This window comes from Xyrauchen texanus, chromosome 27 (genome assembly GCF_025860055.1).
Source record: "Xyrauchen texanus isolate HMW12.3.18 chromosome 27, RBS_HiC_50CHRs, whole genome shotgun sequence".
In the NCBI taxonomy this organism is placed as follows: domain Eukaryota; kingdom Metazoa; phylum Chordata; class Actinopteri; order Cypriniformes; family Catostomidae; genus Xyrauchen; species Xyrauchen texanus.
This window is the reverse complement of record NC_068302.1, coordinates 41,986,434-42,002,046: the sequence shown is the minus strand read 5'-3', so window position 1 is coordinate 42,002,046 and position 15,613 is coordinate 41,986,434. Positions and strand designations below refer to the sequence as shown.

The 15,613-nt window shown below is 38.1% G+C and overlaps 2 protein-coding genes across 2 annotated transcripts in view; one reads left to right on the top strand and one right to left on the bottom strand.

Moving 5' to 3' along the window:
* The window catches only part of LOC127621416 (F-box/LRR-repeat protein 17-like), a 331,319-nt gene that overhangs the window by 253,583 nt on the left and 62,123 nt on the right, over positions 1–15,613 (top strand). The window lies entirely within an intron of this gene.
* On the bottom strand, positions 1,247–9,000 carry LOC127621430 (uncharacterized). The gene is made up of 4 exons (XM_052095013.1): positions 8,211–9,000; positions 8,043–8,111; positions 3,798–3,929; positions 1,247–1,731 (listed from the first exon to the last, which is right to left on the bottom strand). The coding sequence occupies exons 1-4, from the start codon at positions 8,617–8,619 to the stop codon at positions 1,511–1,513; spliced, it is 831 nt and encodes a 276-aa protein (XP_051950973.1). The 5' UTR covers positions 8,620–9,000; the 3' UTR covers positions 1,247–1,510.

The window sequence follows — 15,613 nt, the reverse complement described above, 5'->3', positions numbered from 1 at the left end:
ACACACACACACACACACACTCACTCTCACACACACACACACTCACACACACTCACTCTCACACATACTGGTTTCCATGTTGGATGGGGACCAACTTTATGACCATCACCTGTGGGGACCACCCTTTCTAAAGGTTCTAGAGGTATAAAAAAAATTAGGGATACTTACCATAGCATTGATAACTTATACACGCCTTCAAATATCTGAATTGATGAAGTAATGATTTGACCATGTGCAATGGGGACCTTTGAAACATCGAGTGGACATGTCTTATAGGGACCTACTTTGCATAATATTTGCATAATTCACACAACCCCCATTTGATTTGTGGGGACCTAATTTGCATAATTCACACAGCCTCCCATTTGATTTGTGGGGACCTAGATATACTTATTGTTCTATCAATATTTGACAAATAATAGGCATTTATATAAAGTAAATCCTCAGATTGCATTTGTCCATTTGCCCTTAAAAATGGGTTGAATCTACAACCAAGTAGAATTAAAATATACATTGGTACAAAACTTCGATTAGTTAATGTGGAGAGATAGTGAGGCCTGCAAATGGTGCCAGTGATGCAAAGCTTCACTCTTGCATAGAATACCTATGGCTGGTTTCACAGACCTGGCTTAAGATAGTCTCAGACTAAAGTCCGTGTTTAAGCCGTTTTAACTGAAAGCACATCTTAAATTAAGTCCATTGTGTCCAAGTACCATTGTTTTGTCTCAAGACGCACACCAGTAATGTTTATTTCTAAGAAACGTTAAAAAAAGCTACTTAAATGTTCTAATTGAACTAAAGGCCTAATCCTGGTTTAATCTAAATCCTGTCTGTGAAACCAGGCCCTAGTGTTGTGCTTGTAATCATCTCCTCAACATGCAGAATATTTGTTTGGATCGATGGATTGTTCCTACGTTTGATTGGAATAGTAGTGTGATAGAAGTGGATTGTATGTGAATGGAGGACTGCATGCAAGTAGTGAATTATTTTCTGGATATTTTCCAACCCATTTCATAACCACAAGTCAAACATTCAAACCTTTCCACTTCAAACTATTCTTTCTATAATTGTAATTTTTCAGTCACCCTCCCAGCTTCAGCTGCTACTCATTCACCTGATACGTATTTAAAAAAATCTACTACGTAATTGAGCTTCAATACATTAATTTACATTACAATTGCTGAATTCAACTTTTATTGAGTTCAACTTAACAAAATAACTCAAATGGAGTCAAAACAAAGTCCTGATATTAAAAGTATAAAAAAAATATATATAACTTTCACACATGCTTTCACATACATGTGGATTTAAACAAACTACAACCATAAAATAACTTTGTTCGACCAATGCTTTCCGACTGGTGGTCATCATAAAATATTTCAAATAAAGTTATTCTATAGCCTACACGTGTTTCTGTAGTTTTAAAGGGTTAGTAAACCCAAAAACATCTTTAACCTTTTAACATCTTGAACAAAACCTGCCATGACAGAGTTGGATCTTCACATTATTATTATTTGCACTGCAATTTCTTTTTGTAAGCTGTAATACGATTATAAATGTAAAATTTTACAGTCTTCCAATCGTGGTTCTTCAGCGCTCCTGGTTCAGCTTTCAAACATTTCTCACAGTCGCTCTTTGCTGGTACAGTGAGCGATGTGATGAATCGCTGCATGTGCCTTTCAACCGCCTGCACCTCTGTCTGCTGCCAGGGTGTCTTCTGGGTTCTTTTACCTAAAAGTGGACAGAAAAAACTATTGAAATGAGAAAGTGTGTGTACTGGAATTCCAATCCAAAGTTCTAAATCCTATTATCAGTATTTATTAGGTCTGTCCTCTAATAGCTAACCACGATTTTATTAGTCAGTTAGTCGCAGGGAAACCCCCGCAGGAAATCATGCAGGCTGTGACGGACAGATCAATAACGGCAGTCGGCAGGAAATCCAAACATTCGCCTATCAGTCATTGACCTTAAATATGGCTTATCACTTGAAACATGCGAGTAGTATTAACCTTACAAGTCGCTCACTCTAATGTGAACCTGATAAATGTGTTATTATTAGACTCATATCTGTGTGTGTGTGTGGAGAGACGCTTTACTGCAGTACATACAGGCGCCGGCGCCATCATTTTACTTACAATACTCTTGTGCTTTTATTCATATAGATAAGAGTAATGCAAACTGTAAAGGGTCAAATTTCATTTTCTATTATTTCTGTAAACTCACAATAACTACAAAATGTTTTGCTTTTGTAAAATAATGAAAACAATCAGGATGTGCTTTCTGCTGTCTCAGTAAACTTGAGCGTCACAGAAATGAGCCGAAACTCAGCATATACTCACCTCACACACGATAAATATATCTATAGAATGCTTGAAATGTCTGCTTTTAAAGGAACCAATTCAAGTGTAAAATAAATATTCTCAGATTATGTAATCCGTATGAAACGTGCATATATGCGCATTACTGTGGAGATGAGTCAGCATCGTTGACTTAATCTCTGCAGCCCAAAACATTACCAATAAATTATTACAATGTTTAGTAATGATGGTTCAATGTTTGCCGGTGCGCTGTGGAGCTTTATGTGCGCTTGAGCGCTGATTAGGCTTTATATTATATAGGCAATTAAAGGCTCATTATTATTAGTTAAGGCTTATTAGTATAAAAATGTGATTAGTAGTCATTCATTTTAAACTTAGTCAACTAGAAAAATCTTTAGTCAGCATCTATATTGCAAGAGAAATTATTTGCACTATCTATAAATAGAATTACACTGTCAATCAAACAGTGATTTTTACATTGTCACTTGGCCTGAAATGATCATTGGGGAAAAGGAAAATATATTAGGATCAATGTCTTGGCTGCAAGTAATTTTTATGCATCTATCCACTCAAACTTCTCCAGGAGATACCCTATGTTCACACCGCCGCCGCTCTGCCAGCCCTGCCAGCGACGCCGTGGAAAGATTCGTGGACACTCTGATGTAGATCGAATACTTGGTCTTTTTAAAACTTTATTTAAAGGGGCACGAAAGCAAACAAGCACGTCAATAGTTATTTTTGCAGAAAATTGATCAATGGAAAGAACTTAATTATAGTGACATGTTTGCTAATGAAATAAACCAATTAAAAGCCATTTGTGTGGTGTGGCTTTTGTGTTCATGGTTAAGTGCTATTCTAATTTGCATTCCCGCTGAAAAACAAGTGTTCTAGCGCAAAAACTTTGCCTATAAATAGTGTTGCGTGCCTTCTTATCAAATTCAATTAATCAATCTCTCCTCTATTTTGCTTGGGAAATAATGTGGTCGGAACCTAAAAGTAACTTGACTGCGTTCTCTGGAATCCTCTCAAACGAAGCACTTCTACATTCCGATTGGTTGCCGCCAAACCACGTCATTGCTCATTACCATAAAGTTGACCTGATTTCAACTTCTCGCCGCTCTCACCGTCCAAGACGCGCCGCCCTCTCCGGAGCTCGCCAGATAGTTATTCCTGATATTTCAATTATTAGAACAGCTACAGTTCCTACTAGTGCCACAAAGCACCTAGTAGATTCTAGCATCAACCAAGTAACCCTCTAAACAACCACAGATGGGTTCCTGAGCATTATGATATTGAAATTCATGTGTAGAGGAACAATTTAGTTGCAAAGTGTTCAAATCGCTAAAGTTTTGGTGGAAACGTATCAAAAAGGGAAACAGCGAAAAACAAAATCAGCATTTAGTGATCTGGTCTGAGATCTGGGTATCAAAGTGCTCCTAAATTGTCTAATTTAGTTTTAGAAATGTGTAAAGAGTTCACCTTTGGAAGAAGGCCTCACAGCACTGGCTCCTGAAGGCATCTCTTCATCTGATGGTGGTCTGCGTGGTCTCTTGGGTGGTGGCAGCATGTCATTCCTCTCGGTAGGAGGAAGTGCCACCTCTGAAGATGGTTCTATGGAAAATAATCAAAGTTAAAAATTTTCAGAAAGATATACACTTTAAATGTACTATAGAATGCTGACAATTGTTGTGTTACAAATTTATTAAATGTTTAATTTAGGTTCCAATACAATAGTATATAAACTGAGAAAGTTTAGTAGACTGAATTTTGCATTTGAGTTATAAATGATGATTATATCAGAGTTTTCCAGCAAGAGATTCCTGCCAGTCCTGTTTCTCTCTATTGTAGGTTAAATGAGTCAGATTACTGAGACTCACTCTTTGGCTCAATCCCAATTCACTCCTTGGCCCTACCCCTCCGTTTTGCACGTTCACGTCTAGGGGTAGGGTGTCCCGAGTCTTGTTGAGATCGAGGGGTAGGGCTGAAGGGGTAGGGCTACATAGCCCTTTTCAGAGACACACTCCAAACGGAGGGCTACGAGAAAGTTCACAGAATGCATCGCGAATCACCGGCGAGATGCTTCACAAACGGTTAAACATTTAAATTTAGCCCCAGATGACACCACCATGCACTTTATTTACTCTTATGATAATAATAGAGTCATTTAAATGAAGAAATTGTATAATAAATTACCTTTCCGAAACAGAAAAGACATACATTTCGAGGAAGGAATGTTATAATGAATGTTATATCATCATGTTTCCTCAAAGTTAAGAGAAGCTGCGCTGATTGTCAGTCGTTGTCATGTAGAAATCCTGTAAAAACTCTGTAACGTCAGAGCCATCGCCGACGACTGATGACGTATCGGGTTCATGAAGGACGACTGATGACGTATCGGGTTCATGAAGGACGACTGATGACGTATCGGGTTCATGAAGGACGACTGATGACGTATCGGGTTCATGAAGGACGACTGATGACGTATCGGGTTCATGAAGGACGACTGATGACGTATCGGGTTCATGAAGGACGACTGATGACGTATCGGGTTCATGAAGGGTTGTTCCATTTTGTAGGGGAATATTTCAACCCCTTGGCCCTTGTAACTCTGTTTTAAGGGCCATGGTGTACACTCGAAAACAAGGGGTAGGGGCAAGGGATGAATTGGGATTGAGCCTTTGTCTTTATATGACTCTAGGAGCCCCTGTTCCAGTCGTTAAATAGTCAGGCTGAGTGGATTATCACCTATGCATCTGAATCACACTGCTATGCTGATTAGATCAGGGCTGGGGAATTTCCATAACGAGCAGACTTCTGTACTTCATTTACATGCTTTGTTTCAGAGTGTCTCCACCTCTATGTAAATCCCTCCCCCTTGAAAGGTATATAAACTACAAGGTACACTGCCTTAGTTAGACTAGACTGGGATGACTACAGCGATGCACAGCGAGTTCTCAAAGAATCCTGCTTGAAAGATATCCCAATGTCTCCTTGTCTCTGCTTCGACAAAGGAAAAGTTTCCAACAGACAATTTATTACACTTATGCACTAATTATTTAAAATCATTAAAGTACAATAAACCCTAAACCTGTGCAATTCTTCATTATTGCAAGTATAATTGAACTGCATCTTTCCAGCAGACTAGAGTTGCACGATATACCGATACTAGAAAGGTATCGCGATACCCAGCTATTAAAATCGGTACGATATGAAATTTTATTAGTACCGGTACTTTAAGAGTGACAGCACTCTAAATAATAAGAGCAGTATTTCTTTATTTTGCGTCGATGTGTGACAGTCGGAGTCAGGACGTGTGTGCAGAGCTCTGCTTCCACTGTTTACATTCACTAATGAACGAAATCAGAACAGTAAAATATATACGCACAGCGAAATATGCATGATGAGGTAATAAAGCGCGGGACATGCTCGCGCTGCCGGACTCAGACCTGAAGAGCGCACAAACACACACGCCTTTCACACAGCATGCCATTGCCACTTCAGTTCTCTTTCGTGGATTATTTGGATTGAATAATCAAAATTCTAGGTAAAAATGTACGTACTGGCAAGTATTCACGTAAACACAGTCAGGTATGTCTTTAGTGAATGTAAACCGTTTGTAAATATAAATCGTATGTGTTCCATTAGGAAACCTACGTGCAGGTCTTAAAGGGATAGTTCACTTTGAAATTAATTTTTGGTTTGTTTTAGCTTACCTCAAGGGCATCCCTGGGTGTCAAGGTGTCTTTGTTTCCGCAGTAGTTTCAATTTTGATATTTTTATGTCAAAACGTTCTTGTCTGTCAGTCATATAATGCAGGTCTATGGTCACTTCCTCAAAGAGCATGCACAGAGAAGTCCAAATTAAACATGATTTAATGACTCGTAAATGTAAGTACACATTGATGGCCTAAGACACGAAACGAGCAGTTTGTGTGAGAAAACGAACACTATTTATATCGTTTTTACCTCTTGTAAACACAGCCATGTCCAAGTGATCTGAGGCAAAGAACGTATTGCCTGAGGGTGCGGGCGCTTCTGTCTTTTCCGGCAAGCGCCGGAAGGGATCTCTCGCGCGTGTACGTCACTCATTGTTTACACAGAACAGAGATTGTAGGTAAGACGGCTAATTAAAATGGTACTAATTTGCGCTTATCTGGGATGTTTAAACCGTCGTAAAAGAAAACAATTAAAAAAATAAAAAATAAAACAATTGTATGAGTGATGTACACGCGCAAGAGATCACTTCCGGCGCATTCCGGCGCTTTGCCGGAAAAGACCGAAGTGCCCGCGCCCTCAGATCACTTGGACGTGGCTGTGTTTACAAGAGGTAAAAACGATATAAATACTGTTCGTTTTCTCACACAAACTGCTCGTTTCGTGTCTTAGGCCATCATTGTGTACTTACATTTACGAGTCATTAAATCATGTTTAATTTGGACTTCTCTGCATGCTCTTTGAGGAAGTGACCACAGACCTGCATTATATGACTGACAGACAAGAACGGTTTGACCTAAAAATATCAAAATTTAAACTACTGCGGAAACAAAGACACCTACATCTTGGATGCCCTTGAGGTAAGCAAAAACATACCAAAAATTAATTTCAAAGTGAACTATCCCTTTAAAGGGCCGGACCAGCAGCATAATATTCTGTGTAATTAATGTTGATGAAACAACAGAAAATAGACAATCACCCAATGCTTGACTGAATAAATTTATATATTTATTAAGAATCAGTCTATAATTAATTTATAGAGTGAAGACTTAATTTTTTTCAGCTACAGTACTAGGTTTATTTAACAGTAGCATTCAAAAAAGAAATGAAGCACTGTTTATTTTATTTGTCTCTATTGTTTGTAATTAGCTTTTTTGCTTATTTTAAATAACAAAAATAGAATTAAATTAAATATCTATATTGTAATTATAAAATTACATTTAAAATATATTAAATAACTCGTTTCATGAAATAAGATTTTGGTCATCCCAACCTGTTCAGAATTGTGAAAGGTTAGCAAATGTTAACATGATTGATAATAATGCCAATGTTGCAAACATCTTTGTAAGGACGTACACACTGGCACTTGCTAATTATTATTATTCTTTTATTTAATAAAGGTAATGGTAAAAAAGCATTGAAGGAACAAAGTTAAGGTTTTTTTTATTATTAATTTATAAAACAATGAATTGTAAGTTCTGTCATATTTTTCAGTTACTTTTACTGTTTTCGCTTTTTTCCCCATGGTATCGATATCGAGGTATTTTAGTCTGGTATCGTGATCGAAGTCATAATTTTGGTATCGTGACAACACTACAGCAGACATTTAATCAAACATAAGCTCAAGCAAACTAAGACATGAAATAAAATGGTTAAATACTCAATCTGACATGGTTCGTTTAGTGCCATGACACAACCAACACGAGAAGAGAGCGGATCAGCTAGCATTTTACGACAAATTTGCTCGTTTCTCTTATGAAATATAATTTTTATAGTAGTAAACTCCACAAAAAATATTCACTCCAGAATAAATGTTTAGTGTAAGACATTTTGAAGAATAGCTTGGAGGCATTTGATTCATTACACAATGAGCAGTTTCAGTAAAAAACGTTTGTTCAGCATACTGAAGAATCTTTTTTAATGTTGGCTATGATGTTTCTTCACAAGTTAAGTGACTGAAAACTATGAATAACTGCAAAATCTAGTAGTGTATTTTGAAAGTAATACAAACCGTCAACAGTAGATGAACAGTGTCTCTCTTGTATGCCCCCGTCTTCCTCATCACAGTCAATAACTTTTTCTGTGGAAGTTCAAAGTACAGCTTAGCAATGGTAAAACACATGGTATATGAATAGATGGTAAACAGAAAATCAAACAAAAGTCAAATAAAACAACACACCATCAGGATCTATCCCAATTTCATCCAAGTTCTTGCCATGGAACTCAGCTAATCTTCCTTGCTCAAGAGCCATTAGAACTTTGCTGATCTTGGCAAGTTGCAGGGTCTTCTCAGGGAGTCGATAGAACTCACGATGGATTCTTATGTCGTGTCCAAGAAAGTTTGCCAGCTGGTCCATCTCTGTGTCAGTCATATTCAGCACAGTTGAAAGCGTTGCGGCATGCTTTCGCAGTCTTGTAGATGTCAGTGACTTGGGACACTTTACGCCACACACCTTAGCAAAGCCACGGAGGCAGTCTGACCCTCGAAAATGTGTCATGGCTTCTGGTCTTGCAAACATATAGGGATTGTTTTTCAGAACCCCACAAGCCTCTCTCTGCTTAACAAGGAGTTCTAAGGCACATAGCATTTTTGGAGTCAGAAGAATTGGAACTGGTCGACCACGCTTTCCCCTTGTGATAACCCTTGTGAAGTGTCTGCAGAGTTTTTTTCCACTTCAGAGAGTGCCCAGTCCACATCCTCATGTGGATCAGAAGTGTCTCTTGATAGAAATGCAGACAAAGGCATGCTCGAAACCTCTCCTTCCCTGCGGCGGTTAAAGAGAATCATCTGGGCTAGACACACCTTTGCCAGCTCCATCCAGGCTTTAGTAGAGGGACTTTCAGAGAGTGTTTTGAACCACTTGTCTTGCACTTCACTGAGATATGTATGCATTTTCTGGACGTCTTCAGTAAAGGGCATGATAGTGGGCACATTCCACTTTGCTTCACTGATGTTCCTCAATGCTGTAGCCGAGATCATCTCATTCCACTTGTTCTCATGGACTTCTAGAAACTCACTGGCGTTCTTAACAAGCTGTTTGTCATTTGAGATTAATCCCTGAGCTTTTAAGAGTTTGCTCACTTTAACCAGGGAATTCCCAAGCTTGTTTGCAAGCTGATGGAATCATGAACTTGTCCGTTTCACTGTCATACCCACACGTATACTTCACAGCTTTGACAGTCTCCATGTACTTCTTTGGATTTACACAATCTTCCATCGTTTTTAAAGAGGTGACTCTCCTCGCCTTGTGAATCAACCTTCCCAATTCTCGCATCTTCTCCCGCACATTCTGTTTATTTTTGGCTGATAGCCCTCCTTTGTTCAACAAGTGCTGCCCAATTTCAGTAATTACTGTGTCATTTTTTATTATATCTGTGATTGGGTCAGGATTCATGGCACTGATTACTCCCCACAGTTGTTTGGTCATGTTTGAAGGCACAGGCCCCGTGTATGTACACATGGACTGAACACGGTTTTTTCCTGGTTTGGGGGGACTGACTGAGGTTGAAGTCTACAAGAACGCATATGACGCCACAGGACCTTTCTTGTAAAAAGTCCTTGACAGTACGCACAATGCATGAAATCCTCTCCCTGTGCTTTTTAGGTGGTCGTTTAAATGGCACCAGTTCCCCATTTCCTGATTCCATAACAGCAGCATTGTGGGCATAGTTCCCTTTGTTGCGAATATAATCCAGCTGTTTTTTCTCTCTTTTGAACCTTTTGGAAAGCTTAGAGCTCTAGCCACATCAGATGTATTTGCATGTGAACTTTCTAGATGCCTTGCCATCTTAGCGTAAGGTTTGGAGCAATACAAGCAGTAATGTCTCTTGTTATACACTCTACCGCCATCTCTTTTTTGGTATGCATTAACAACTACGCAGTCTATTGTGTTCTGACTTGAACTGGGCTCTTCTACTGTTCCAGATGCTTTAGATGTAAGGCTGTGCATTTTGTCTGACGTTGTTGTGTCACAGTCAGGGAAGCTTACAGAGGCAGATTCATTCATATCCAGTTCATCAAGAAGCTGACGTTTTGTTGGGTTCAGTGTAAGGCTAACATCACTGTCACTGTCGGAAGTGGTATCGGGAACATAATTATCTGAACTCTCTGGTGTAGAATCAAAGAGCTCCCCAGAATCTTGAAGATCCATGTCTTTCATCTTAAATGAAAAAAAAGAAATATTAAAAAGTTAATTAGAAATAGGTAGAACTGCTGCATTTAATTAATTGATCATTAACAGACATAAATTGGCAACTATTGTGATAATCAATGTACTGTTCAAGTATTGTATTGTTTTAAATTTACAAGTTACATGTGATGATTTGCTGCTTCTTACTGTTTGTTATACTAAAGATCTTAAGTGTAATAAAACGTTTTGGGCAGTTGATCTGACAAAAATAAGGACATCTGATGGGTTTTGGGTTTAATGTAAAGGGGATAGTGTTGTCAAAAATATCGATATATCGATACTGAAATATCTGAACGGTACCAATACCTATTTCCCGAAGTATCGATACTAGCCGAGCTGTCACTTTCACTTCTCTCCAAAGGCGCGTTGACAAACACCACACACACACACACACACACACACGCACTCGTCTCATTCGCTCTGGTTAAATAGCAAAAGTGAAGTGAATGTAAAGATGGCAAGTGCATGCGGCGCCCCCGCGACCAGTTTTGGTTGATAAAGAACACAGCAGGAGTGCTATCTGGAAATATTTTTGATATGAAGCCAGACATCCCAAGTCTCCCGGAAGTTCCGGAGTCTCCCGCATATTGATAGCTTCTCCCTGATGCCCGCAAATTAGTTCAAATCTCCGGAATCTATAGCGCACATGCGAGACAGAACATACTGCGCGCATAACATAGATAGCGCGCGCACAACATACATAGCGCGCGCACGGCAGAGAGGGAGAGAGCGAGAGACCTTATGAAAGCTAGTCAACCCCCTTAATATAGTGGCAGTTTTTTTCTCCGTGGTATCGAAAATGGTATCGAATATCGATATTTTTCAAGTTATATCGTATCGAAGTAAGAAATTCTAGTATCGTGACAATACTAAAAGGGGATGCAAATTTTTGATTTTCTGATATTTTGTAGTCAAAATGATTTATCACATAAGAATATATTAATTACATGAATTATATTTCACTGAGTAATTGATAATGAGAATAAAATGTTGATGGCAGCTCTAAGCAAAATAACTGATCAATTAGAAATGACAATGATTACGTTTACATGCAACCAAATAATCTCATAGTAATCAGACTGACGGCTCAATCAGATTGAAAAGCCTTCATATGCAAACACCTTAATCATATGTAAAGAGTGAGCAGAGCGAGCTTCCATAGTAATGAACTAAAATTATGAATGCCCGTGCAGCCGTGCACATTTAACTTTCGCTTTCAAATTATCGAGGATTTTAACATTTAAAAGAGAGGAGCAAAAGAGGGAAAAACTCCAACTTGTGCATGTAAACATAGCCACTGAGTCTCTTGTTGCGACTTGAGAACTTACCATGATACTTTTAGTCCTTCTCAGTCTTGGTACTAAAATGTCATTTTCATTTCGAGCTGTATCACAATCTGTAAAAAGAAAAGAAAACAGTATAAACAACATTTTACATTATTATAGTATTTGAAATGAAAAAATAAAAAGCGCAAGAAAAAAAAACAATTATAATAATTATTCCTGGCCCATAAACCTTGCTCACACACATCTGGATTAAAACCGGCTTCATGGGGACCCTTCACACACAACGTTATAGTTCCTTATGGGGACCAGTTTCATCAAATTCAAAACACAGGTTTGAACTCAAACACTGACTGAAAGTGTGTTGTGGGGACGTCGTGAGTGTCCATTTTAATGCAACAATTAACCCAGAACAAAAAATCCTCGTGAAGGATAAAACTGGCCCTAAATACTCCACTACCACTAATCTACTGGACACATGTCGTAAAACATGTTTAATGTTTTATGGTTTAATGTGGTTTAATGTACTAATTTACACCAGATACGCATCAAAATATGCTTACAAATCACTAAACCATGACAAAAACCTAAATCTTTAGTGATGAATGTGAACGTACCTGTTGAGGAGAGTTGATTTGAGCAGATTCATCATCCATCTGAGTCTCTGACTGGAGAGAAGGATCAGAGTTACTCGCTGTGCTGGTATTAACAGCAGCGCTGGACATCTGTAAGAGACAACATTCAAAATGACAAGATATTAGAACATGGAAACACAAGAGAGAAATCTGACACAGATACCACATGGTTTGAGAATGAGAGACAAATCAACAACATCTAAAACATGTATTCCTGTCCAGTCAAACTCTGTGCTGGCTCACACACACATCTGGATTAAAACCAGCTTCATGGGGACCTTTCACACACAACGTTATAGTTCCTTATGGGGACCAGTTTCATCAAATTCAGTCAAACTCTGTGCGGCTCACACACACATCTGGATTAAAACCAGCTTCATGGGGACCTTTCACACACAACGTTATAGTTCCTTATGGGGACCAGTTTCATCAAATTCAAAACACAGGTTTGAACTCAAACACTGACTGAAAGTGTGTTGTGGGGACGTCGTGAGTGTCCATTTTAATGCAACAATTAACCCAGAACAAAAAATCCTCGTGAAGGATAAAACTGGCCCTAAATACTCCACTACCACTAATCTACTGGACACATGTCGTAAAACATGTTTAATGTTTTATGGTTTAATGTGGTTTAATGTACTAATTTACACCAGATACGCATCAAAATATGCTTACAAATCACTAAACCATGACAAAAACCTAAATCTTTAGTGATGAATGTGAACGTACCTGTTGAGGAGAGTTGATTTGAGCAGATTCATCATCCATCTGAGTCTCTGACTGGAGAGAAGGATCAGAGTTACTCGCTGTGCTGGTATTAACAGCAGCGCTGGACATCTGTAAGAGACAACATTCAAAATGACAAGATATTAGAACATGGAAACACAAGAGAGAAATCTGACACAGATACCACATGGTTTGAGAAAGTAAAACATTCATTTTACATAGTTAATCATTGGGTTTTTTGTGATTATATTTCACCCATTAGTTGCAACATGGTCATTGTATGCCACACATAACTTGGGGGAAAAAGATTTGGCCTAAGACTGTACCAACTCATTCTTTAATGTATAATTTTTTTTGGGAGGGGGAGTGGGGGATTTGGATATAATTTATTGGAATAGACAAATTAGATTCATAGATTTCTAATAGATCAAATTATAATCTATTCAACCAACAACTTGTTTGACACATGTTGCAAAAATATGAGCTATTTTGTCCACAGTGTGCTTTGCAACATACTTGTGTTCTCCATGGGTAGTTTTCTCCTCCATAATCATAGGCAATTTCTTCTCCTTCTTTAATGTCATCCAGGGCAAACAGACAAAGGTGAGGCTTTCCACTGACGTCAATTTTCTTCATCTTACAATTTGGATGTTTGTGGTCATCATTAACGATCCGCCCATACGATCCATCTTCTCTTGACGCATCAATACTTAAATATGAAACCATGAGAAAAGGATGATTACAAGTACTACAATATACCACCACAAATCAGTGTATTTTTACTATCTTTTTGCATAAGGAATATAGCTTTGCTATAACTTGACTTCTTACCACCATGTTTTCCCTCGCCACTTGAAATCAAACATAAATGCAGCACAGGATGCGTGGTAACGTTTTCTTCTCCTCTGCAGTTCTGCATCATTTATCATATCTCCCCTGTACTCAACAACAAAATCACCTTTGCAAATGGCACCCTTTGCAAATAGACCACGTCCTGCAAAATACAGAATTTTTTTTTTAATTATTAAAATCTTATAGATAAAGGATGCCAAATACACAAAAAAAATCATCAACAGTTGGCAGCTGATTTAAAATAAGCTGCAACCAGGGGTCTGACTAATGTGCTCATAAGATTATGGTTAGGACATGCATATCTTGGTAAATATTGAATGATAAAATCACACGACCTTACCTTTCACTGCATTGATATACTTCACATCTAATTTGAATGTTTTGTCAGTCTTTGAAACAACATGATGCATGGCATCCTTCAGGGGGGCTGATTCGTGGTGGCATTTCAAACTGATAGAGGAAAAAAATAGTGTGAAATAAATTACACGGAAATAGCATGTTCAATAAGTAGACTAGATAAGAATGTTATTGTAATGTTACTGCATTACAATGATATTGTATGTATCAATGTAAGACAAGAACTCTGAACTCTACAATATAATAAAATCAGATTTATTGACTGGCACAATGCTAGCCTTGCGGGCATCAACTCACCATTTTCACTCAGGCTCTAATCTCTCACAAAACCAACATCTATAAAATCCCAGGTAGCCCTGGCAATTATTTAACTATTAATTTGGTCCTTAACCTAACTAAGTTACTCTTTTGAACGAGCTCACCATACAAATCCCAGTTTATTTTAACTACAGTCATAATTAAAACTAAGTTTATTCATTTAAAGCTACTTTCCATTTCAGTTTTTGTTTTATTTTAGCCTAACGTTACTTAATTTCTCTGTGAAGCACTTTAGTAAAGATCTGTGGCTTGTATATGTTGCCTATGAGTTCATTTAAATGTAAAAACAATTACTGATCAGTCAAACATAAGTGCTAACGTGTGTGTGTGTGTATATATATATATATATATATATATATATATATATATATATATATATATATATATAAAATATATTTAATTTAAATTATAAAATAATCCACCGTCCAGCACTAACGCAAACTAGACAGAAACAAACTTAATAACCGAATCCCTCCATTAGCACTCAGTCAGACTAGACGACACTTTTCAGTTAAAATTAAGTCCTTAACATTAAATTGTATGATTATGTGATCGCTTATTGGAAAAACAGAGAAAATGTCAGGCCACACTTAACGTTAGCCTCAACAATTAGCACTAACATTAACTAGCGAGCCCGCTGCCTAATCTAATTAACTTAACTTAATTGGTTTAATATATGTGCTTACCTTGAGCTTCACTTTTATCCTCTGTAGAAGTTCAGATCCTTAGTTGGCATCTCCAGTAAATAATCTTCTTCTTTGTCCTCCGTGTGAAGTAACGTTATCAATTTAATACTTGTATTTTCAAGTTGCTGTCGAACTCCTTCCTAACGAGGACCCGGAAGTGGGCGGTACCCAACCATAATTGGAAAATGTGTGTGTGGAGAAGTGAGTGCATTACCAGCCAAAAATGTTTGGGGGCGCAGCAGAGCTCGCGCTACACACACGCATACTACCTGATGATCATGTGTTATGGGCCAATGCTAAAACTCCGCCCAGAACATTCAGAATAGTTCCTCTATTCAATTAAATGGGTTACCCTTATGGGGACCTGATTTTTGGTCCCCACAACGCAAGAGGTCCCCATTACGTGACTGTGTAAACAGATTCTTGTCCCCACAAAGTGATGATTACCAGAACACACACACACACACACACACACACACTCTCACACACACACACACACACACACACACACACTCACTCTCACACACACACACAC

Bases quoted from the DNA above. Each gene is read 5' to 3' on its own strand.
- LOC127621430 (XM_052095013.1), bottom strand. From the start codon at position 8,619: ATGCTATGTGCCTTAGAACTCCTTGTTAAGCAGAGAGAGGCTTGTGGG. The intron at 8,112-8,210 runs GTGTGTTGTTTT...GAACTTCCACAG, and splicing joins AATTGGGATAGATCCTGATG to AAAAAGTTATTGACTGTGAT. The intron at 3,930-8,042 runs GTTTGTATTACT...TATTTTCCATAG, and splicing joins CTGTTCATCTACTGTTGACG to AACCATCTTCAGAGGTGGCA.